The 23,062-nt window shown below is 34.9% G+C and overlaps 2 protein-coding genes across 3 annotated transcripts; both read left to right on the top strand.

Annotated features, from left to right (window-relative positions):
• The first annotated feature begins 5,348 nt into the window (after positions 1 to 5,348).
• On the top strand, positions 5,349 to 11,353 carry LOC123219960 (sucrose synthase 2-like). 2 transcript variants are annotated; one of them, XM_044641935.1, is made up of 15 exons: positions 5,349 to 5,863; positions 5,966 to 6,098; positions 6,330 to 6,481; positions 6,767 to 6,959; positions 7,232 to 7,350; positions 7,481 to 7,697; positions 7,830 to 7,925; positions 8,048 to 8,221; positions 8,787 to 8,903; positions 9,011 to 9,177; positions 9,473 to 9,697; positions 10,022 to 10,343; positions 10,447 to 10,691; positions 10,783 to 10,921; positions 11,081 to 11,353. In XM_044641935.1, the coding sequence occupies exons 1-15, from the start codon at positions 5,787 to 5,789 to the stop codon at positions 11,117 to 11,119; spliced, it is 2,415 nt and encodes an 804-aa protein (XP_044497870.1). In that variant the 5' UTR covers positions 5,349 to 5,786; the 3' UTR covers positions 11,120 to 11,353. The 2 variants fall into 2 exon arrangements, with proteins under 2 accessions (XP_044497870.1, XP_044497872.1); XM_044641937.1 differs by lacking the exons at positions 5,349 to 5,863; positions 5,966 to 6,098; positions 6,330 to 6,481 and having other exon boundaries at positions 6,818 to 6,959; positions 7,489 to 7,697.
• A 1,313-nt stretch (positions 11,354 to 12,666) lies between these two features.
• LOC123221613 (probable acyl-CoA dehydrogenase IBR3) lies at positions 12,667 to 19,403 on the top strand. The gene is made up of 17 exons (XM_044644469.1): positions 12,667 to 13,051; positions 13,143 to 13,277; positions 13,771 to 13,911; positions 14,038 to 14,169; positions 14,352 to 14,537; positions 14,936 to 15,013; positions 15,211 to 15,327; positions 15,742 to 15,840; positions 15,950 to 16,067; positions 17,020 to 17,243; positions 17,386 to 17,580; positions 17,807 to 17,949; positions 18,143 to 18,227; positions 18,308 to 18,517; positions 18,614 to 18,766; positions 18,867 to 18,971; positions 19,068 to 19,403. The coding sequence occupies exons 1-17, from the start codon at positions 12,917 to 12,919 to the stop codon at positions 19,257 to 19,259; spliced, it is 2,448 nt and encodes an 815-aa protein (XP_044500404.1). The 5' UTR covers positions 12,667 to 12,916; the 3' UTR covers positions 19,260 to 19,403.
• Positions 19,404 to 23,062: the final 3,659 nt, after the last annotated feature.

Here is a 23,062-nt window from a genome sequence, read left to right as displayed (position 1 = left end):
GAAATATATACGTGATTTTATTTTATTTTTGCTAATGCTGGAGTTTTCATCATGAAAAATATGATAAGGGTTTCCATTTTGCTTTCCATCAATGTGAAACAAATGGGGATTAGTTATATGTATATCGAATCCATATAACTTTTTTTTTTTTAAATAAATAGAAAATTCCATCATTTTATTATAATAAAAATGTAATTCTTCGCATATGAAATCTAATCCGTATCGGATTATATCCCAAATCAATCCAATAATTGAAGAATCCTTTCACGTCACTTACAAGGAAGAGTTACAGTAGGCGATAAAGCCGCCACGCAAAAGCAATCGCCCTTATCGCAGTATACACTGGTGCAAATGGAAGGGCACTTGTCAACACAGTCGGGGCCCTTAGAACATCGAGCTGCAGCTTTATTTGGAAACAAGAACTCATTCGGGTTTTGCAGTGGCTTAGCCGGCATTTCTGCTAGCTCCCTTGATCTTGCTCCATGAAGAAAACCAGAAAGAATGGTTGCCAGGATGAGGAAGAAGGATAAGTTGAGAGGAGTTCTCTGCATTTTTGCTGCGTTTTAGTCGCTGAAAATGGAGTCTGGTGAATGATTTTGACAATCAATAATTCAATATATATTACTGCAGTTTAAGGAGTTACCACTAGTTCAATGTATATTTGACTAATAAAGTAATAAAATATTTTAGGAAATTAATATAAAAGGTATGAAATTTGTTAGATATAAAAAAATTACCTTCAAAGTTATTGCCTTCTCAGGATAAAAATGTTTCCACATTCAATTAAAATAAAATGTGAAAATTGATTTGATTTGGTTTATTTCAATTTAAATTCATTTAATTAAAATTCAAACTGAATTTGAACTATAAAATTTGATTCGTTTTTTAATTCAAACCGAACTTGAACCAAGAGATGTTCAGCTCAAATTTGACTTGATGGCTCAAATCAATAGTTTGAATTGTGACTCGATTCAATTGAAATTTAATAGTTCGAATTTATTACACAATTCCGCTCAAATTTATAGCTCAAATCAGAATTTTTGAATACTATTTTTGTAAAACGACGTTGTTTTGTCAATGAACCACAAACTTGAACCATGAATTTGAACCATACATTCGAACTGTTAATTTAAACCATTAATTCAAATTGAACTGAACCTTAAATTTAAACCATTGATTCAACTTACGAAATCAAATCAAACTCGAACCAAACCGAATTGAATCATTTTTCATCCAAACCAAACTTAGTTTTGGCTCAACTAACTCGAGGCAAATTCAACTTAACTTGAGTCAAAGAATATTTGGACTCAGTCCGACCTAAATCTATCCCTAAATGAATTGGTGGTAATTTAGTGATGTTTTGTATGTATTTATTTTTAAACAATAAAATTTTATGTATTAAATTTTTTTGAATTATTTTAATCTAAATATTTATTTAATTAAGTATTTAAAATTATTTATATATTTAATTAAATATATTATATTCGAATTTATCCTACAAAAATTACTATCGAGTAAGTTTGAAGTACATGTAACTTTTAAAGTTAAACTGTAAATTCAGTCAAATCATACCAATAAAATATTTTAAAGGGTCGGTCGAAAGTCAACAACGTCTCTTGTGGAGGTTTGAGAGATTTGTTTGTAATCATGCTGTTGTAATTTTTTTTTTAATAAACATATCTCTTGCATTTTGTACCTATAAAAATTAGTAGGAAGCTTAATACAATTGCGGACGTAAAGATTCTTTACCGAACCAAGTAAATTCATGTAAGTTAGTCTCATCGTTTGTATAAAAGAAAGACAAAATTGTAAGAAAGACAAAATTGTAAGACAGGCACAACAGCCCATATATAACAACTACATAATTTAAGGGCATAATATGGCTCTAGATGTTTACAGAGTTCAACATAATTACATACTCAGTTTCAGATTTAGTATAACTTTCACACTCTCTACTCCTTAAATTTGGGACACCAAGAAAACCTGTACAGGTTAATGCATACTTTACATGGCGTATTAAGGCTATTAAGCATGCAGGTTTCTGAAGAAAATTAACCAAAAGCTTAAAAACCATCGTTGGGAATTTGTTTTCTTGCCCCATGATGATCAACAATCACCACGCCACCGTAGAGTTGAGCTACCTGGTTGCAATCTATAACGGGTTCTATCACCGTGATAATTTGAGGACCGCGGTAAATATAAGCAGCAGGCTGATGAAAATCATGTGGTTGAGGAGGCTGCTGATGCCTGTTTCCAGACTTCTTCGGCCGGCGGTTGAGGTCCAACTCCTCCAAGAGAGCAAAGCCCTCCCTGCCAACCTTAGCAAGGCGGTTGTAGTGATCTGCCTGATGAGCCATTGATTAGCAGTGTAAGTTTACAAAGAAGAGTAAGTTCTTGTTGTGTTTATCTTGGTACAGAGAAGAGAAGTCAGGTTTCTTTATATAGAAATCATCACAAAGATCTCACTTTATTAAGAATAGATATCTTGCAACTTCAGTACTGTGGGAAAGCTGTCCAAAAAAAGAAGCAAATTGGCCTTCCAAATATTCTTAAACCTTCTACGATTCCATTCAAAACATATACAGTAATATCACCCGGTTAGATTTCCAGCATTAATTGGTTAAGATTAAATAGAAAAAAGAGCTGCACTTCAGGCCTCTTTATTCTTGTGCATTGCCTATAGTATATAGAGTTTATTAATATCTCATAATTTTTCACTTTATTCTTTGCACAACAAAAGGTCAGGTCTTGTCAATCATTTAAGATAAAAGATGCTCCAAAATTGATTGTTTAGAACCTTGTCTTTTCACTGCAGACTATATAATTTATGTGACAATCGTAACTAGAAGTTGATCTATACATGATAACTCCGGAGAGATGAATATTTGATCATAGAATTTCCGTTTTATTTCTTTCATGTATTATCAACTATATATTCCAAGTAGAAGACAATAATCTTCCTCTCCTCCCCTCTCATTAATCTATCTGAGAGATGATGAAGAGGTTAAGATAATAAAGGGTTTTCAGAAGGTTGCTAAGAGAATTTGTCTTGTGGCGTAGGCCAGTACGTGTGGAAATTCATTAGCATACGTAAGTTCATATTTTTGAGATGCGAAAAAATAATATTCTTTATCTGAATAGAGAAGGCATGCAAGGTCACTAGCGGTTGCAAATGGCAGGATACTTTTAAGATGCATATGGTGAAGCATGTGTCATGTCAGTTCTTCCTCCTATACGTAAGTGAGACATAAATTCAAGAGAATTTTTAAATGGTCCCATATAGTCTTCCGAATTTGTGATGAGGAATGCCTGAGTTTGTTGGGGTTAAAATTCCATATTGATATGCATGAATATATGCAGATTTGACTTGGTCCAATAACAAGCCTCAGGATGATGACGACTTAACGAGTTCAGATATTTTGAACGCAAACACAGTCAGAGAACCTTATCTTCTATAAGTCTGTAGTGAATAATGTCACAAAACTTAGTTGAAAGTGGCAGTACTGTTGATTTCCAAGCTTAGCCTGCTGACATGTGTTACTGCAAATTGATACTGTGTGTGGTTTGCCTTCAGCTCATAGTCATATACAAAGCTAGATACAGTCGACATCTTGTGGGAAGAAAATTATATCCCACTTGTGAAATTTCGGCCGATTTATCAGTTTCTTTTTCTGATGATAATGGAGTACATATATCGTACAAGTATTGAGTACAGACCAAAGCCTGTTACTCGCCAACAGACATGCATGAGCTCAAAAGAGACAATACATACAACAACAGAAGATTATTGGTTATTTATAACAGAAGGCCTTGTGGGGATCTTCTCTAAAACACCTCACACTCGGCCCTGTCGTAGAACTTAGCTGCATTAACCTAGTGATAACAGGAGCAGGTCCTTCATTATGAGGACCTCGGTAAATATAATAATTAGGGTATTGTCTCTTTCGAGCTTGGTAAATATAACACCAGGAACAAGTAGGTAAGGCATTTGAGATGGAAATATCTTCTTCTATCTTAAAAACATATAAAAAGGAATGAGATACCCACCAAGCCTTTCATATAGATCAAGTAAAGCATAAATTACAAGGGCCAGGGCATACCAAATAATTAAACCTGGCATGAAATAACATCAAATCTTTCATGGTCCCACACTTCGAGATTGTGATTTTGAGAGCTTCTTAATTTATTCATCAACACCTCTTAAACACGGTTATATAATTTTATAAATAATAAAATTAAGTGTGTTATATTTTAAATATATAAATACATATGTATCATCATGTGATTAGATGATTTTAAATTAAAAATAAAATAATATTTAATTTTATAATAACATATATAAATATATATATTTATATGTTTAAAATAGATACATATAAAACTTTTTTTTTTTCGGTTTCCAAAAAAGCCAAGGGCAATATAGATATGGCCAATAGAGTGGAAGTTTAGTTTATTCCAAAATCGGTAGAAGATGAGTTTAATATTATTCTTGGTGAATTAGATTCCTCTCCCATACACTATATTACTCATGTTCACATTAAATAAACTAAATTTAAGCTAACATATGAATTTATTTTTATAAATAAATCGAGTTTAAATTTATATAAATATTTAAATTTGAGTGAACTTTAATTAAATTCAAAATTAGAACAATTTGTCATTTTCAAAGTGATCTCAAATTAAAATTTTTAAATCTCAAGCAAAACTAGCCTTAATCAAATGATTCAAATCCTCCCTTTATATTATTGTATATGATAATTTTATTTAATTTTATTTTTAGGTCTAATTATTATTCAAATCCTCCCTTTATATTATTGTAGTGCAAAATCTAATAAAATCTTTTTTTAAATAAATCTTATAACGAGTTGCTAAATAAAATAAGTTTTTATATATAAGTGGTATGGTTATTTGTAAAATAATTTTTCAAAAAATAAAATATTTTTTCCTTTTTAAGATTCCCAAACAAGTAACCCCAACTTAACTTGATTAAATCATTAAAAAAAAAAAAAAAGAAACAACGGTAATTTCATCTTCTCTAATGGCATTTCAACCTATTTCACAATTTTTATTTTTTTTAAATTTTCAATAATCTATTTTTTCGTTCCCAATATATTTATGATAGTTTTTCCCACAAACAGAATGATCAATCAACCTAAACTGAATTTCAAACTAACCATTTTTGTTTTAAGTTAAGCTCTAATTGGTATTTAAAAAATTTTCTAACATTACATAATGTCAACTAAATCGAAATATTAATTAATTTATATATTTTTATTAAGTATAATACTGTCAATTTAAGTAGGCTCGGGACTGCGTAGTGAAGAGGTGACCCTAGGAAAAGCCGGGCCCAAGCTCCGATCGATAATTTGGCGGGTTCTTGTACAAATCCAAACGTCCCTACTGATCGGACTCGTGATCCAATTGGTCAGTGGACTCCACGAACTCCGACTCCGACGGGGCGTTACAGTCTATGAACAGAACTTTACAAATTTGAAACCCAGCCCACTGTTTCGTTTTCATTTTTAAAACAGCGAGGGAAAAGAGCTGCGTGGTTTTCACTGAGCTTCCTTCAATACACTGCCAAGTGCCTCTGAACTTTTATCACTTTCGCATGCTAACAATGGCTGTTTCTGCCCTCCTTTTGGCTTCGTTTCTCCGTATCGATTCCTGCTTATCTTCGGTTCTATCACTTCTATTTGGCTATATATACAAAGCATCTTCTCTTCTTGATTTCTCCATCTGTTTTGCTTTGTTTTCATTTTCTCTTTATTCGTTTTTGAGGAATTATGCCTAATACTAGGTTGGATCGAGTTCAGGACACGCTTTCTGCTCACAGAAACGAACTTGTTTCACTACTTTCCAGGTTAATTTCAGATTGTGCTGTACTGTACTGTATTCTTGTGAAATTTTCAGTTGCATTTTTGAGATAGATTTAATTTAATTTTTTTTTTTTTTTTGGGTTTAGATATGTGGCTAAGGGAAAGGGAATCCTGCAGCGTCATCAAGTGACGGATGAACTGGCTGAAATTGCTAAAGAAGATAAAGGAATAGAGAAGCTGAGCAATGGCTCTTTCATAAATGTCCTACAATCTGCACAGGTCAAACCAAACTCAGCGTGATCGTGGTTTCTGGTCACTTCGTGGGAACTCTTTATTTTGTTATTTTTTTGTTCTTACGTCCCAAGTACCTAGGAAAATACATTAAGAAGCAACTTACGTTCAGAAATTACATTTAGATAGTACTAAATGTGTGTATCTTGGTTTTTCCTTTAGCTGTTTGCTTTTTTATTTTTCTTCTCTTCTAAGGTTATTGATAATTCATGTTAACAGGAAGCCATAGTTCTTCCTCCATTCGTGGCTCTAGCAGTTCGCCCTAGACCTGGTGTTTGGGAATATGTTCGTGTTAATGTATATGAACTCAGTGTGGATCACTTGAGTGTGGCAGAATATCTTAAATTCAAAGAAGAACTCGTGGATGGGCAGTAAGAAATTGATCTGTTTTGTAAATGATATAATCTTGATTATTGGATTTAATCTCAGGATTTGGTTCTTGAGAGTTGGGAGTGCCTTGTTTTCTCAAATCATTTTATGGTGATTGGAGTTGCTTTTTTAAAAGGAATGACAATTTCAATTTTGAAACACGAGGACTCTTTTCTTTAATAAACTGCTACTGAAAAGGGTGCTATGTTTGTGCCGCTTCATGTCTTATTTCACTTTTCTTCTTGTTTCATCATCAATATTAGAATCTGGACGATTATTTATGCTAGGTCCAATGAAAACTATGTGCTTGAACTTGATTTTGAGCCATTTAATGCAACTTTTCCTCGACCAACGAGGTCATCATCCATTGGCAATGGGGTTCAATTCCTCAATCGTCATCTATCATCTATTATGTTCCGCAACAAAGAAAGCTTGGAGCCTTTGGTTAATTTTCTTCGTGCACACAAGCATGATGGGCGTGTAAGTTTGCTTGAGCTTTTGGCTTTTAGTGAATGTACAGACTATATCTCTTTTTATTATATGTATATTCAACCTGAAGCCTATGCCTTTTTTAGAATATATTGTTGAACAATCTGTTGCAAGATGCTATATTGATATTCTTCCAAAAAATTGTCTTTTTACCTCTGGCTTCTTACCAATTTCAAATATTGATGACAATGGAAGAAGAATTATTATTACTTTCAAAGGCATACGATGAAATAAATTTTGAAAATTTCCACTATATTGTCTAGGCTATGATGCTGAATGATCGGATACAGGGCATATCCAAACTACAGTCTGCTTTGGCAAGAGCTGAGGAGTACCTTTCTAAGCTACATCCTGATACACCTTATTCTGAGTTCGAATTTGAGTAAGTAGTTTTATTTATTTACATTTGCTCAATGTAATTTATTCTAGTGAAGATTTGCTGGAAGTTCCTTTTATTTGTATGCTCAAATAACCTATTACTTTAGTTTTTAAATTTAATAATCTAAGAGTAGTTTACAAGGAATGGGCTTTGAGAGAGGTTGGGGCGACACTGCACAACGGGTATCAGAGATGGTGCACCTTCTCTTGGATATTCTTCAGGCTCCTGATCCTGCTACTCTGGAGACATTTCTTGGGAGGATTCCAATGGTGTTCAATGTTGTTATCGTGTCTCCACATGGTTACTTTGGCCAAGCAAATGTCCTGGGTCTGCCTGACACTGGAGGGCAGGTATACTTTCAAATTCCACTTAATACAAGCATTAAGTGTTTTTTCTTTTGTCTTATGTCTTCTAGACTTTGTACTTCCAGCTATACATGATTTTATTAATGACAAATTGAACTGTTCACTTTTAATACACAGATTGTTTATATACTTGATCAAGTGCGTGCTCTAGAGAATGAGATGCTTCTTAGAATACAAAAGCAAGGACTGGATGTCATTCCAAAAATTCTCATAGTAGGTTTTCTAAAATTTCCATCTGCTTAAAAGTTCAACCAATCTATGAATTCACTCTCTTTTTTGTGCACTGAGTTTGACATAAATGGCCTTATTAATTTATGAACAAATGGTGATTTAAGGTTACCCGACTCATACCGGATGCCACGGGGACGACATGCAACCAACGATTAGAAAGAATAGGTGGAACAGAGCACACAAACATACTGCGAGTGCCTTTTAGAAATGAGAATGGTATTCTTCGTAAGTGGATTTCAAGGTTTGATGTGTGGCCATATTTGGAGACATTTGCTGAGGTAGGCATTAAGCAGTGTTATATTTGTTTCTTCCTGTTGTTTGTCTCTATTCCTTCCAATTGGTGTTGCCAAATCAGAGCTTCAATTACATACCTCAGATGCCGAAGGATTCTTGGTTTTGAATTCTATTACATAGTTGAAGTATGGATGCCATTGAACTACTGGATCTGTAATAAGTCTTGGGCATGTAAAAGTTAACTCTTATTATATTAACACAAGACTAAAAGATTAGTAAACATCATATGCATTTTTTTTCCAAGTAAAAACTTCTCATAAAATCATTATATGTTAGATTGAAAGAGAGAATAAGTGGAAAAAGGATATCTGGAATGCTTTTGTAGAGGTTATTTCTAGCAGGCTAGCTTATATCTTTTAAGGTTGAGATTTTAAAAGCTATAGGAGTGTAGAATTCTGAACTCACAGCATGGTAATCATTTCCTAGTTTATCAAAAGAAGAAAAGGGGGACTGGACTGCATAATAGCAGACAAGTAGCCCATATTTTGTATGCTTTCTCCCATTACATGAAAAGGTTATATTTCACTCTCTTTTTTTGTCTGTTGCTAGGATGCATCCAATGAAATTGCTGCTGAGTTACAGGGTGTTCCAGATCTGATCATTGGCAACTATAGTGATGGAAATCTTGTTGCTTCTCTTTTATCATACAAGCTAGGAATCACACAGGTTTGCTGTGATTTTTCCTAATTTATTTTTCAGAGAATAAAAGTTTCGGTATCTATAGAGGTCATTTCTTCTAATCTAAACTTTTTTATTTTGCTCTATTAATGTAGTGCAACATTGCACATGCGTTGGAGAAAACAAAGTATCCTGATTCTGACATATATTGGAGGAAATATGAGGACAAGTACCATTTTTTAAGTCAATTTACTGCTGACCTCATTGCAATGAACAATTCAGACTTTATTATCACTAGTACATATCAAGAGATTGCAGGAAGGTAAGTTCTGTGTTTATTGATTTGCAATGGAATTGGAATTCTAATAGCAAATTGTTGTTTGGCTTGAATCAGTTTCCCACCATACTACATATATTTCTGCTACCTTTCTAATAAGCTTCTACCAAAGTCAAATGAAATATATATTTGGTTTGAATTTTATAATTAAGTTCATTATGGATCGAAGTTCTTATAACCCTCGGTCCCTGTGTTCTTCAGAGATCCTACTTCCTTTACTTCTTACTTTATTAGCTTTATTGCTTATTATGTTACTTACAGTCTCTGTTCTGTACCTCAGCAAAAATAATGTTGGACAGTATGAAAGCCATACAGCTTTCACGCTTCCTGGGCTGTATCGAGTTGTTCATGGCATTGATGTTTTTGATCCGAAGTTCAATATCGTCTCCCCAGGAGCAGACATGTGCATATATTTTCCTTACTCTGACAAGGAAAGAAGGCTTACTGCTCTACATGGTCAAATTGAAGAACTTTTATTTGATCCTGAGCAGAATGATGAGCATGTGTAAGATCTTACTACCTGAAGTTCAATTGTGTGATTTTGCAGCCTGTTATCCATCATTTTATATATGATTCTTGATGTTCAAGGTGTATTTTTAAATTGCTTCAATTATCACAAGAGCCTCAAGGCATGACTTATAGGGAAAATTTACATAAACTTAATCAACCACAACATACTCTTGAACAAGACAGTTTGTACATGCATTTTTGTTCGTGTCTTTTTAAATGTGCAATTAGTTCATCTTTACATGATCTAGTTTCCGATCTTTCCTAAATTTCCATTGAGAACTATGCTTTTTGATCTGCTACTTCATCTATCCCCTTGCAGTGGTATGCTGAATGATCGATCAAAACCCATCATCTTTTCCATGGCAAGATTGGATCGAGTGAAAAATTTGACGGGGCTTGTTGAGTGCTATGGTAAGAGCAGCAAGCTAAGGGAAATTGTAAATCTTGTAGTGGTTGGTGGTTACATCGATGCCAAGAATTCCAGGGACAGAGAAGAAATGGCTGAGATTGAAAAGATGCATAGTCTCATCAAAGAATACAATTTGCATGGCCAGTTTCGATGGATAGCAGCTCAAATGAATCGTGCACGTAATGGTGAGCTGTATCGCTATATTGCAGATACAAAAGGAGTTTTTGTGCAGGTATGTGACTCATAGGTGTGGACATGCAGTGAAACTAGTGGTTTTTAACCATAATAAGCTTTTGATGTCTGAAATTCCTTTTCTTTGTTCTAATTTCTTGCAGCCTGCTTTCTATGAAGCTTTTGGCCTGACAGTTGTGGAAGCCATGACTTGTGGGCTTCCTACATTTGCCACTTGTCATGGAGGCCCTGCTGAGATCATTGAGCATGGTGTTTCAGGGTTCCATATTGATCCTTATCACCCTGATCAGATGGCTGCTACTCTTATTGAATTCTTTGAAAAGAGTGCAAAGGATCCTAGTTACTGGGGCACGATCTCTGATGGAGGGCTTAAACGAATTTACGAAAGGTCCATTTTTTCTTGATAATCCTGGATTTAAAAAAAAAAAAAAAAGCTTTTAGCATACTTGATTATTACTGATTCAATATCAATTCTGCAGGTATACATGGAAGATATATTCTGAGAGGTTACTGACATTAGCCGGGGTGTATGGCTTCTGGAAGTATGTGTCTAAGCTTGAGAGAAGAGAGACTCGCCGATATCTAGAGATGCTTTACATCCTCAAGTTTCGGGATCTGGTTTGCACTCTTATCACCTTCCCACCATTTTCTTACCATCAAATGCCATCACTATGAACTTGACCTATAATTGAAGTGGATAATGTTTTAAATTATTAAACTATTTTGACACTTTGAGAGTGAAATTTTATCATTGTTTTTTTTTTTTTCAATATTCAGGCAAAGTCTATTCCGTTATCAGTGGACGAGCATCATTGAACTTCAGCTGAAGTGGAAGCCGTGTGAGTGTCTGCTTCTGCAGCTGGTTTCTCCGTCAGACACGTATCAAGTTGTTGATTTTGTTGTAAATGCATCTTTCCTTTAGTAGAATAACGTGGTGGCTCCTCTTTGATATACAGAGGACGCTACCATTCTGTTCTTGGTCAGGTTCAGTGTGAGTTTTCCATTTATGCCTAATAAAATGTCTCCAAGAGTGTCTTGCCTGTCTGTCCAGTCACTCTCAACACGCCTCTATTTAATTTTCAGTTGTTATCCAAATAGCTTAGGGCGATACTGGATGATTAGATAGCTTTGTCAGGTTGAAATCCTAGTCAAAGTTATTAACATATCACCCATTAAGATTTATTAATTTCATTAAAAAGCCAAACAAATCAAACCAAAAATTAACAGTCTTAACTCTTAAAAGGAATTAAAATCCAACAAGCAAAACTTGCATTAAAATCCAAAACTAGAGTTACGTTTTAAAACAACAAATGAAGAAATAAAAGGGTGCACAAGTGGAAATTTTGGTGGCGATATGGGTTGTGTTTGCATTGGATTTTAATTCAAAATGACTCTCACCACCACCATTGTTCCAGAGTAAAAATTGAGGCGGAAGTTTGAGCGAAAGCAGAATCTGTAAACGAAATTATTTTCACTACCGCCATAATTGGAGAGTATAAACTGAAGCGGAAGTTTGGGTGGAAACCACTCAAATCAGTGAAGTCTAGGTTGTATCAGCATGGTTTGGATAAGAGGTTACAAAATTGGCTGTCAAAAGTTATATATATAATCTAGGAGGGAAGGGTTATAGATAGAGAGAAAAAAATAATACGGTAATTATATGAAAACATTTATTTTGGTAATTAATTATATCAAAACTTAAATTTAATTAAGGAAGTTGTATTTTGGATGAAAAATATGTTATTTATAAAATGAGTGGGTTAAAAAGTCTGACTGCAAAACCTAGGCGGCGCACACATTTAAAGTCTATTCAGTTTTCAAATTACCAATTTGGCCAAAGAACTATTTCCCACCCAAGTATGCTGCATGCTCAATTTCCCCCTTTTAACTTTGATAATACTAATACCCACCCATAAATAGTTCAAATTAACTATAATAAAGGTAAAATAGTTATTTTATCTATAATATTAAAAATAAATTAAAATATAATCTCTATTTGTCTTCCTAAACTTTAAAAACTGAAAATTTTTTCTAGCATAAATTTTAAAAAATGGTAATTTCATCTTAAGGTTTCGTTTTAAAATCTCTAATATTATCTTCGGTTCTATTGTCAATAGCCTTTTTCTCTCAAAGTATTTTCTTCCTTCAATGGTCCTTCTCCTCATATTTAGACGCCTGATTGATGTCAAAGAAGAGATGAAAGACGAAGAGCTTCAAAGTAGACAAACATGAGAATATAGCATTTCTTGGATGGAATTCGTCCTTCGGCCTACCAATTTTCGATTCAAGAATTCATTGCAACAGTGGAGCATATCCATCCGGGCTATTATAATAATATTATTATTAATACGTAAGACAAAAATTAAATAAAAAATTGAATAGATGGATATCTTCAAGGCTTCAACAAGCGACTGTTTAAGGAAGTCTCAGACTTCTTTCTTAGCACTACCTGCTGGCGAGTAGCCTCCATTTCTCACTCTATCAGCTCGGTTTTTTATATGAATTTTGTTTAAAAAACAAGACGAAGAAGGAAGATATTGGAAGATTCTTTTGATTTTATTCCGAGGACTGGTTTGATTTTGTTGATCGCAGTAATCAGATCAAGAAGTTACCATGGCGAGCCGTACAGGAGATCTAGTGAGCCAAGTCCATCCAGCTCACCAGCTTGACCTCTATGCCTTGCTGCGTTACGCCTCTGCTAACGTCTCTGGCTTCCCTTCATCTCCTTCTCATTTCAAAGTCTCTCAGGTTATTTTCCTATCTGTCTGTCTCTCTTTTAATTTTGTTTGATGTCCTAATTGTCTCTTTTATTTATTTATTTATTTTTGTTTTGGTTCAGTTTGGCCATGGACAATCGAACCCGACGTTTCTGTTGGAAGCTGGCTCGGGAGGCATAGTGAAACGATATGTTTTGAGGAAGAAACCTCCCGGCAAATTGCTCCCTTCTGCTCACGCTGTTGACCGAGAGTTTCAGGTGACATTGATTATTTTTCATAGTCCTTTTTATATTTTTCATATCGACTTTATTTGGTTCTGATCTACAGTATTACCAATAGTGTGTTTGGAAGTATTCATATGATTATGAGAAAGTAGATATTTAAGCATTTTTAGAGCGTTTCTATAAAAGCAGAGTTTTTTAACGGAAAGCATCTGCTACAGAAAGTACTACAAACACTACTTTCAGTATTTTCTCTGCCTACTGAAATATATGTTGAATTTTACATTGATCAGAATTTTGTAATTATTACAGCTTGAAACACGTCTTCACTAATAACAATGATTTTAAGTGTGTATTACTTTTTTTTTATTAGTAGAAACGAATTTACTAGGGAGTGTGAGCTATTTTAATGGCACAAATTATGGAGTCTGACAGTTCTAAAAATCACATGGCCACTTTTTAAAACCTTTTCTTAGTTTTTCCATGTAATCAATCATCTGAAGAATTTTGAAAATTCTTGATGTGACAGGTACTCCGAGCATTAGGTGATCATACTGCAGTTCCAGTTCCTAAAGCATTCTGTTTGTGTACAGATCCAAAAGTTATCGGAACTGCATTTTACATCATGGAATTTTTGGAAGGGCGTATATTTATAGACCCCAAGTTACCGGTAATGTGTTTGGTCTTAATATTTGATGGCCAAACTGAACTTGTAATACAAAGACTTAATTCTGATTGGTGAAGAATTTGGTGTCGGCTTGAAAGCTTGGATAAAATTATTCTTCTGTTTGACTAGGGTGTGGCACCAGAAAGGAGGAGGGCAATGTATCGTGCAACTGCAAAAGCATTAGCTTCTGTTCATTCAGCCAATGTGGATGCCATTGGTCTTGGAAGATATGGACGGCGAGACAACTATTGTAAGCGACAGGTGATTAAGCTTTTTGAAAAATTTTAGCTGTCATAATGCAATTTTTATTTTAATTTTACAAAATAGTTTCATGAATTGAGTTAAGGTTTTGTTTTTAAAAGAATTGGATTACAGTGCAATAATGAAAATACTATGTTGTTTCTTACACTAAGTAGCCCTTTTGAATTTTGTGGTTGCTTTAGGTAGAGAGGTGGGCTAAGCAATACATTGCTTCAACTACTGAAGGGAAACCTGAGAGCAATCCTAAAATGTTTCAGTTGATTGATTGGTTACATCAAAATGTTCCACCAGAAGATTCATCAGGAGCAACAGCAGGCCTAGTTCATGGGGACTTCCGTCTTGATAATCTTGTATTTCATCCCATTGAGGTCTAGTAATCCTAAACTCTTGACTAATATAAATTGCATTTTTTTTATACATAACTTGGTTGTTATATGTATTTCATTTATCAAATATATAAACATTAAGTCAAATCTTCCTATCTCACATTTCATTATTAAGGAAAATCAGCATGGGAGATTTTGCTCTTTATAATTAAACTGTTTCTGGATTTTGTCAGAGCTCTAAATATTTGAAGTTTTCAGAGGAACTTACATAAACTGATTTGCAGATCGGATTATTTATGTATAATGGTTCAGCGTCGAGTGATTGCTCTTTACACTTAAACTGTTTCTTGATTTTGTCAGAGCTCAATATATTTGAAATTTCTCTGAGGAACTTACATAACATGAGTTGCAGATCTGATTATTTATGTACAATGGTTCAGGATCGAGTGATTGGTATTCTTGACTGGGAATTGTCTACTATTGGAAACCAGATGTCTGATGTTGCATACAGTTGTCTGGTAATAAACCAATTTTTAAACATCAGTTTTGGCATGGAAGGTTCTATACTCTATTATCTTTTTTTGTTTCTGTGTTGCACTTGCCATTCTGTTCTGTTGAGGCTTTCTTTTTGTTAATTGACATATATACCCTTTTAATGTAATAAGTTTTTGTTGTTGAGCCTTTTTAACTGACTACTTCCTCCCTTTCTTGTCAGCCTTATCTTGTGGATTTTGGGAACAAAGAAGGGGTGTTTCAAGGTTTTGAACTTACTGGAATTCCAGAGGGGATTCCCTCACAGGCAGAATTTTTGGAAGACTACTGTTCTACAGCTGTAAGACCCATTAAGTAGCTTCGATTAAAATACCATCTTTTTTGCACTTTTTTTTTTTTTTTCTGTCATAGAATTTAGTTGCCTAAAGAGGAATTTGAGTCAATTGGAAGATTCTTAGGTAGTTCTTTTTTTACCGCAAAAGGGGCTACCAGATGTGAGGAGACATTAAGCATACATCATATTATTGTAGCTAACTGGCACGCATTATTAAGCAAGCAATTAGGTTGTGTCGGGTGAAGTACTCCAAATGTTTCCGTGGAAAGTGATGTCTGTTTGATGTATTGCACTTCAAATACATGTGAACTTGGGAATTACTTGCTGAAAATAATGAATAATTCTATTTACGTAATGGTCTTGATTATTTGACAAGCATTACTCCTTATTGAAGGACTTCTTATAACACTTATGTTGCAGGGAAAACCATGGCCTGCAGCAGCATGGAAGTTCTATATTGTGCTTGCTTTGTTCCGTGGGGCATCAATATTCACAGGAATATATAATAGATGGCTTATGGTATACTTTGAAGAAAAAACAGTGTGATACTTGAATTTTGAATTTGATTAGGCTTTTCTTATGGAGGATCAATCCATACATATCTTCTTTTATTATCTGTCATATGCAGGGTAATGCTTCAGGAGGTGAACGTGCTCGGGATTCAGGAGCTCGAGCTAACTATCTTATAGATTTTGCACTTACTTTTGTTGCAAGGAAATCTGTGCTTCCTGAGTTCCCTCCATCTGGTAACTGAAACATTTCTCAATGTCATTGGTCTTGATATTTATTCATTTATTTATTTATTTTTTTTGAGCATATCATCATGCTTAGTTTTTCTGAAATATGAAAAACATCAACTTCCCATATCAGTTTTTTTGTTATATATGTGATAGGAGGGGATGCTTTTTAAAAGATCACCAGACTTTTCTCTGTTAAGACTTTGTTTGAAATCTTTATCAGTTCCAATATAGCACAAGTCCTTACTTTCATTGGAATTGGTGACTTTCAATGCCCAACTCTCTATGGTTACTCAGGCTTTCCGTAGTTGGGTTTGGGTTTTATCTAAAGAATAGTCATGTGTGTGATTGCGTTAGTATCCCAACCAATATTCAACACAAGCAATGTACAACACAAGCAACATAAATGGCAATGATGAAAACAAGAGCTTTTTGAATTGCTTTTGTTCAATAATTACACCCTGGACAGACTACAGTACTTCCTTATAAGAAATCTGTTAACAAAGTATGAACAATTCAACAAAAACTTCCCCAATGGACTGGCATTTGAGAGGGCAGCCACACTCCCCACTCAGCCAGAGGCTGCCCAACACTTGAAACAATTTTCTTCCTGGATTTTCCTCCCTTCCCCCTCGTCCAACTCTTATTCTGCTCATTCTTCTAACTTCCCATACCAATTCTTGCCAAGTCCTTCTCTTTCAGGCGGTCCACCCCTTCCTTGTGTGTTTGTCACATCTGTGCCCTCAAGGTGTTGCTCTCTGCTTGTGCCATCTGTGTGGTCCCCAATTTTATACAAATGGGGTCCTGACAGATTGATATGCAATAGAGTGGTTCTTTCTGTTCTTGAGCCTTTCCTTCTTTATCTTTATCTTTTTTTATGTTAGATTGTTGAATTGTGTTCTTCACTCTTATATTTGATTATATTCAATTTTACATTTTTATGACCTGTTTGTTTGTGTAGATGTATCAAAAAGCTTTTCAGAGGAAAGAGGGAGGTTTGTTCCCTATGAAAGGGTTAAATTACTGAGAGACAAGTTGATTAAGTTCATGGAAGAACACATATATCCCATGGAAAGTGAGTTCATTAAACTTGCTCTGTCTGAATCACGTTGGACAGTTCACCCTGAGGAGGAAAGGTTAAAGGAGCTGGCAAAGAAACAGGGTTTATGGAACTTATGGATTCCTGTATGTTTCCAGATTGCTTCTAGTCATATTGCTTTCTTTCCAAATTTATGTTTATGTCTATTCATTCATGTTGCTCTTCCTAGCTCAAAAGAGATTGATTAGTGATAATTTCTTTTTCCCATGAATTTCTGTTTTGATGCAGTTTGACAGTGCTGCTAGGGCAAAAAATCTTTTTTTTAAAGGGGGTGGACATGCTTTCTCTGGTGACACATACAATTCCTTGCTTGGAGCAGGCCTCTCAAACCTTGAATATGGATATCTTTGTGAGATCATGGGTCGCTCTATCTGGGCTCCACAGGTCTTTAACTGTGGTGCTCCTGATACAGGAAATATGGAGGTAAAAATTATTTGAGACTCTTTATTATATAGGTATTATTAATTGCAATGATGGTCACCATATTTATCTTACCTCTGAAAGTTGCAAATTGTCTGTAGCCTAGAAAAGTTATCTTGATATGCTCGTAGAAATTAAAAAGTAGCTAGTGGAAAATGATTATGGCCACTTGCTTGATCTTATTAGGAGATTCATTGTCTGGTCCTTACAAATAAGCTGTTTTATGTAGGTACTATTGCGTTATGGGAATGAAGAACAACTACAGGAATGGCTTATTCCATTGCTTGAAGGGAAGATTCGATCTGGATTTGCAATGACAGAACCACAAGTGGCGTCTTCTGATGCAACCAATATTGAGTGCTCGATTAAAAGGTATTTTTTTTACAAAATTTTCGCAGAGTTATAACTTCTGAATGGTAATTGTGAAAGCAACCCCTTTTTTTAATTAATATAGAAGTGGAAATTCTATAGTCGGTATATTTCATTGTTTTCATCCTAGATTAACTTATGATTCAAGTTGGACCTCCTGCTCAAATAATATATAGATGTCTATGTACTTCCTCAGACAAGGGGATTCATATATTATCAATGGAACCAAATGGTGGACCAGTGGAGCCATGGACCCTAGATGCAGAATTCTTATAGTCATGGTTAGTACTAGTGTGGTGTGGCTGGAGTATTTTTATTAGTTACCCATCTGATTGCTGGGAATGATCTAATCAATATGCAGGGAAAAACTGACTTCTCTGCTGCTAAGCACAAGCAGCAGTCAATGATCTTAGTGGATATACAAACTCCAGGCATACACATTAAGAGACCACTCAAAGTGTTTGGTTTTGATGATGCACCTCATGGACATGCAGAAATTTCATTTGAGGATGTACGTGTGCCAGCAAAGAATATTCTACTGGGAGAAGGGCGCGGGTTTGAGATTGCCCAGGTAAAGTTGTTAAGGGCGAAGATGAGATTCAAATTTTGTTCCCAATGTTATTATAGCAGTTTTGTGCTGTACAGACATTTGTTTACTTTCTTACAGGGTAGACTAGGCCCAGGAAGGCTCCACCACTGCATGAGACTGATCGGAGTAGCTGAGCGTGGCATGCAGATGATGGCTCAGAGGGCACTTAGTAGAAAAGTTTTTGGGAAATATATAGCTGAACATGGTTCTTTCCTCTCAGATATTGCCAAGGTAAGCTCATTTTGCTGTCAAACACTGTCAATACCATCAATTAGCTTAATTTTGCTTGTTTGATAACGCTCTCGGTGTTTGTAAATGGCCATGGATGCAGTGTCGAATAGAGCTGGAGAGAACCAGATTGTTAGTGCTGGAAGCAGCTGACCAACTCGATCGGCTTGGAAATAAGAAAGCCCGGGGAACCATCGCAATGGCCAAGGTGAACAATATATTATGTTCATTGATATTTCAATCCGCCACATAAGATACGTGTAAATTTTTCCTCAAAAAATGTTTTTGATGTTGCACGGAGCAGGTAGCAGCTCCAAACATGGCACTTAAAGTCCTGGACATGGCAATTCAAGTGCACGGTGGCGCTGGCGTATCATCTGACACTGTTCTGGCGCATCTCTGGGCCGGAGCAAGAACTCTGAGAATTGCAGATGGACCTGATGAAGTTCACTTGGGTACCATTGCCAAGTTAGAGTTGCAGAGATCTAAGCTTTGAATTTTTATAGGGAGAAAAATATAAAATAATTTTAAACGACAAAAGTCCACATATCTGATAATCCCAAAATTGGGAACAATATTATATATGGCGACTACTCCAGCGGCCGAGTTGAATAATATATTGTTTTGTTTTATATCTCAATCAGCCACATAATCTACGTGTGAAATTTTCTTTTAAAATGTTGTAGTAAATAACATTTTTTTAACACAAGGTTTGGCCATTGAAAAAAGCTAGTAAAATAATTATCTTATCATTTAAATTTTGTAGAAAAATAAATTTTTATATTTTTATATAGTGCAATGTTATGTATATCCATTTTTTTTACATAATTTATGTATTTAATGATATGTCATCATGTAATTAGATAATTTTAAAATATGTGTTATCATATAATAAAAAAATATTCAATCATATGATAATATTTTATCTGTGTATATAAATTTTATATCAAAAATAGATATACATAGTTTTATTGTTTTATATATATCTCATGTTAAGGTATAAAACATGATATGGCTGATGGAATTTAAGATTTCATCAATGAAATCATTTCGTCAGCGAATTGATCAAGTGGAGTTGTCAAGACCAAGGTTTTAAGAACCAGATTGTAGCATGAACCGTTTTGAGGTTCAATTTTGAGCGAATTGGTTAAACTATTTTGATCGATCAGTTCAATCACAATTTTAATCTTGTTTAAGAACTTGAAAATTTACACACTTCTGTAGAAATATATATGTATGTGAACAGGTAACAGGTCATAAAATATTAAAAATAAGTTCACATTCATAATAACTCTTTACTGTTCAACATCTTCTTCTTCAATCTTCACCTCTAATTTCTTTCTCTCTCTAGATTCTTCTTCCTGTATTTCATTGTTAGCTTGTTTCTCACTCCAGAACACATCAAAGCTGTTAGTATATGGGTGTAATTGTAAGATGGCCAAACTTGAGGTACTAAGAGGTGAGCTCCAAAAATGAAGAGGATTTAACTGTTATGTGTAAACAATTGAGGCGTTGATTGGTAGGTTAGCCACACGCATATAAAAGGCGGTGGTAATTGTAAATATATTTGAACAATTTTGCAGTTAAATAAAAAATAACTCTATCTCTCTCTCCTTTCTAAAACATTCCAGAGAGTTCCTCACTCTCTTCGTCTTCACTCGTTCTACTTGCAAATCTAGGGTTAGCTCCTGATAAAAGAATCCTTGTTTGGCTTATCTCACATATCTTTTCATGGTATCAGAGCAACAGACTTGCGTCTTCAGATCTGGACCTGTGCGTGGAAAAGGCTGAGGTATCGACAAACGATTACTGTGATAATGATTTTTTTGTTGTATATTTTGTTTTTTTTGTGTTTTGGTTTGTTCCTCTCTTGGCCATGAGATGATGAATGATTTGTTCTCTGTAAGAGTTTTTCATGTTAGTTAGTTCGTTGTTTGATTGTTGATATCGAATAAGTTGTTCTCTGCTAGATTTACATGCTATTCATTTTTTTTGTTTGTTTATTTGTTTGTTAACAACGAATTATTTGTTCTCTGCAAGGTTTACATGTTATTCAGGTTTTTAGAACTGTTTGGCTCCAAGATATTTGAACTTGAGTCAGTTTTGCATGTTAGCCAGTTCGTTGTTTGATTGTTAATAACGAATGATCTGTTCTCTGCTAGATTTGCATGCTATTTAGGTTTTCTGTTTGTTTGTTAATAACAAATGACTGGTCCTCTGCAAGATTTACACATTATTCAGTTCCTTTTACTAGATCTGTTTGATTCCAAGATATTTGAATGTGATTCGGCGTTATTCAGTTCCTTTTACTAGATCTGTTTGATTCCAAGATATTTGAATGTGATTCGGCTCCTTGCTTAATATGTAAAGTATCAAATCTGATTTAGTACTACCCGGTCTGCATTTTTTTTAATCTGTTTTTTAATATACTGGATTGTTTTGCATATATAAAGGTTATTTTGATGTCTCCTTCAATCTGTGTGCATCTGATATACTGCTTATATGCAAATTTTTTGTTAGTTCAACGTGTTAAGCTGTTATCTCAGTGCTGATGTTCCCTAGCAGGTTCTTTCCTTTAAATAGGTTGATTTTTTTTGAATGTGATCTTTTAGACTTGGTTTTCTGAGATCCTTTTTTAAAATTAGCTTTGATTCCTTTAAAATAGATCTGGTTTTGGATGTTATGACTCTGGTGTGCATTGCTTGTCTCTTGATAGTATAATCAATGTGTAATCTGCCTCTTAGTTACATGAACTGGCAACCCGAGGGTGCAGTGCTACTGGCGCGAAAGAGGAGGTTTATTTAAAACCTCGTCCCTCTGGTATAACAAGGTTCTGCAACTTTGATGCAGGTTATAACAATGGTTATAACATCTATAATTGTCACTTTACACTGTTAGTTGAAATGTTGTAAATAATACAAGTAATATTACTGTTTTTTTTTTGTGGTGCACTGTAGTGTGATCCTGGTGTATCCTGGTGTGTTTCTCTTAAATCTGTTAAGCCCTTACAAATCTATCCTATCCCAGTGTGGTCTTCTTGAATCCTATGGAAAATTCAGCCAGTTCTGTTGCAGAAGGTATCTCCACTAGTGGGGGAACCTCTAGTTGCTCCTCTCACCTACAATCCATTAGTCCCAAACTTGATAAGTCTAACTTCAATTTTTGGAGATCCCAAGTCCTGTTTACTGTTGGTGCTCATGGTCTAGATAATCACCTTCTAGGCTTCTCAAACTGCCCTCCTCCTTACATACAAATTCAAACTGAAGATCAATTAATCTTAAAAAAGCCAAATCCTGAGTACTCACTTTGGCAAAAGACTGATAAACAACTAATGAGCTGGCTTCTGTCTTCAATCTCTGCGTGCATGTTTAGGGTAATATCCAAGTGTCAACATGCTCATGATCTCTGGATCACTCTTGAAAATGAATTCTTATCTGTGTCTAAGTCTCAACTGTTGCATATGAAAAACTTGATGCAAACTACAAAAAAGAATAATATGAGCATTACTGAATATTTTGAAAAAATGAAAGAGTATGCTGAGATTCTTATGTCTGGGGGACACAATGTCACTGATGATGAGGTCTTAAGCCACATTTTGGATGGATTAGAATCTGACTATGACTCAGCTGTAATCACCCTCAACTCCAGAATGGAATCGAAATATGACAAACCCACTCTTCAAGATGCCCAATATCTGTTACAAAAACATGAACTTAGACTTTCCAAAGCCCAGCAATCTCTCACATCTAATGTGTCTCTGGAATTTCATGGTGCCCACTCTATCAATTTGGTTAAACCTTTGGATAAATCCCCTGAACCTACAATAAATAGTCACAAACCTTCTGCTACTCACACTGAAGGGAACAAACATTCATACACTAAAAATTGGGTTCCTCCTGGGTCCTTGAATTATGGTCAACACACTTACAATCAGACTCCAACACCGTACTATAATCAAACACATTTCCCTGGTCCTCCCAACTATAGACATTCTGGTCAGAACAATTTCCCTTACCAGTCTTACAATAGGTTAGCTAGGGGTAGAGGAAGAAGTGGAGGAAGAGGTCGTGTCATCTGTCAACTGTGTAATAAACCAGGACACTCTGCCATACAATGCTACCATAGGTATAATCATAACTATAGTAGTCAAAATGTCATGCCCCAATTCTACCCTGGTTCTGTTCCACCAACTCAATCACATTACTCTCAACCCATATCCCTATCACACAATACCTATCATCAGTCAGAACAATACCAACCAATGTCAGTTTCCCACACTCCTCAGTATAGTACAAATTT

The sequence above is a fragment of the Mangifera indica genome, chromosome 7, assembly GCF_011075055.1.
Source record: "Mangifera indica cultivar Alphonso chromosome 7, CATAS_Mindica_2.1, whole genome shotgun sequence".
NCBI lineage: Eukaryota > Viridiplantae > Streptophyta > Magnoliopsida > Sapindales > Anacardiaceae > Mangifera > Mangifera indica.
This window is presented reverse-complemented; position numbering and strand designations above follow the sequence as displayed.

Coding starts and splice junctions, on each gene's coding strand:
- LOC123219960 (XM_044641935.1), top strand. CDS start 5,787: ATGCCTAATACTAGGTTGGATCGAGTTCAGGACACGCTTTCTGCTCAC. Junction 6,099..6,329: donor ATGTCCTACAATCTGCACAG/GTCAAACCAAAC, acceptor TCATGTTAACAG/GAAGCCATAGTTCTTCCTCC. Junction 9,178..9,472: donor TATCAAGAGATTGCAGGAAG/GTAAGTTCTGTG, acceptor TCTGTACCTCAG/CAAAAATAATGTTGGACAGT.
- LOC123221613 (XM_044644469.1), top strand. CDS start 12,917: ATGGCGAGCCGTACAGGAGATCTAGTGAGCCAAGTCCATCCAGCTCAC. Junction 13,052..13,142: donor CTCATTTCAAAGTCTCTCAG/GTTATTTTCCTA, acceptor GTTTTGGTTCAG/TTTGGCCATGGACAATCGAA. Junction 16,068..17,019: donor TCCTGAGTTCCCTCCATCTG/GTAACTGAAACA, acceptor TTGTTTGTGTAG/ATGTATCAAAAAGCTTTTCA.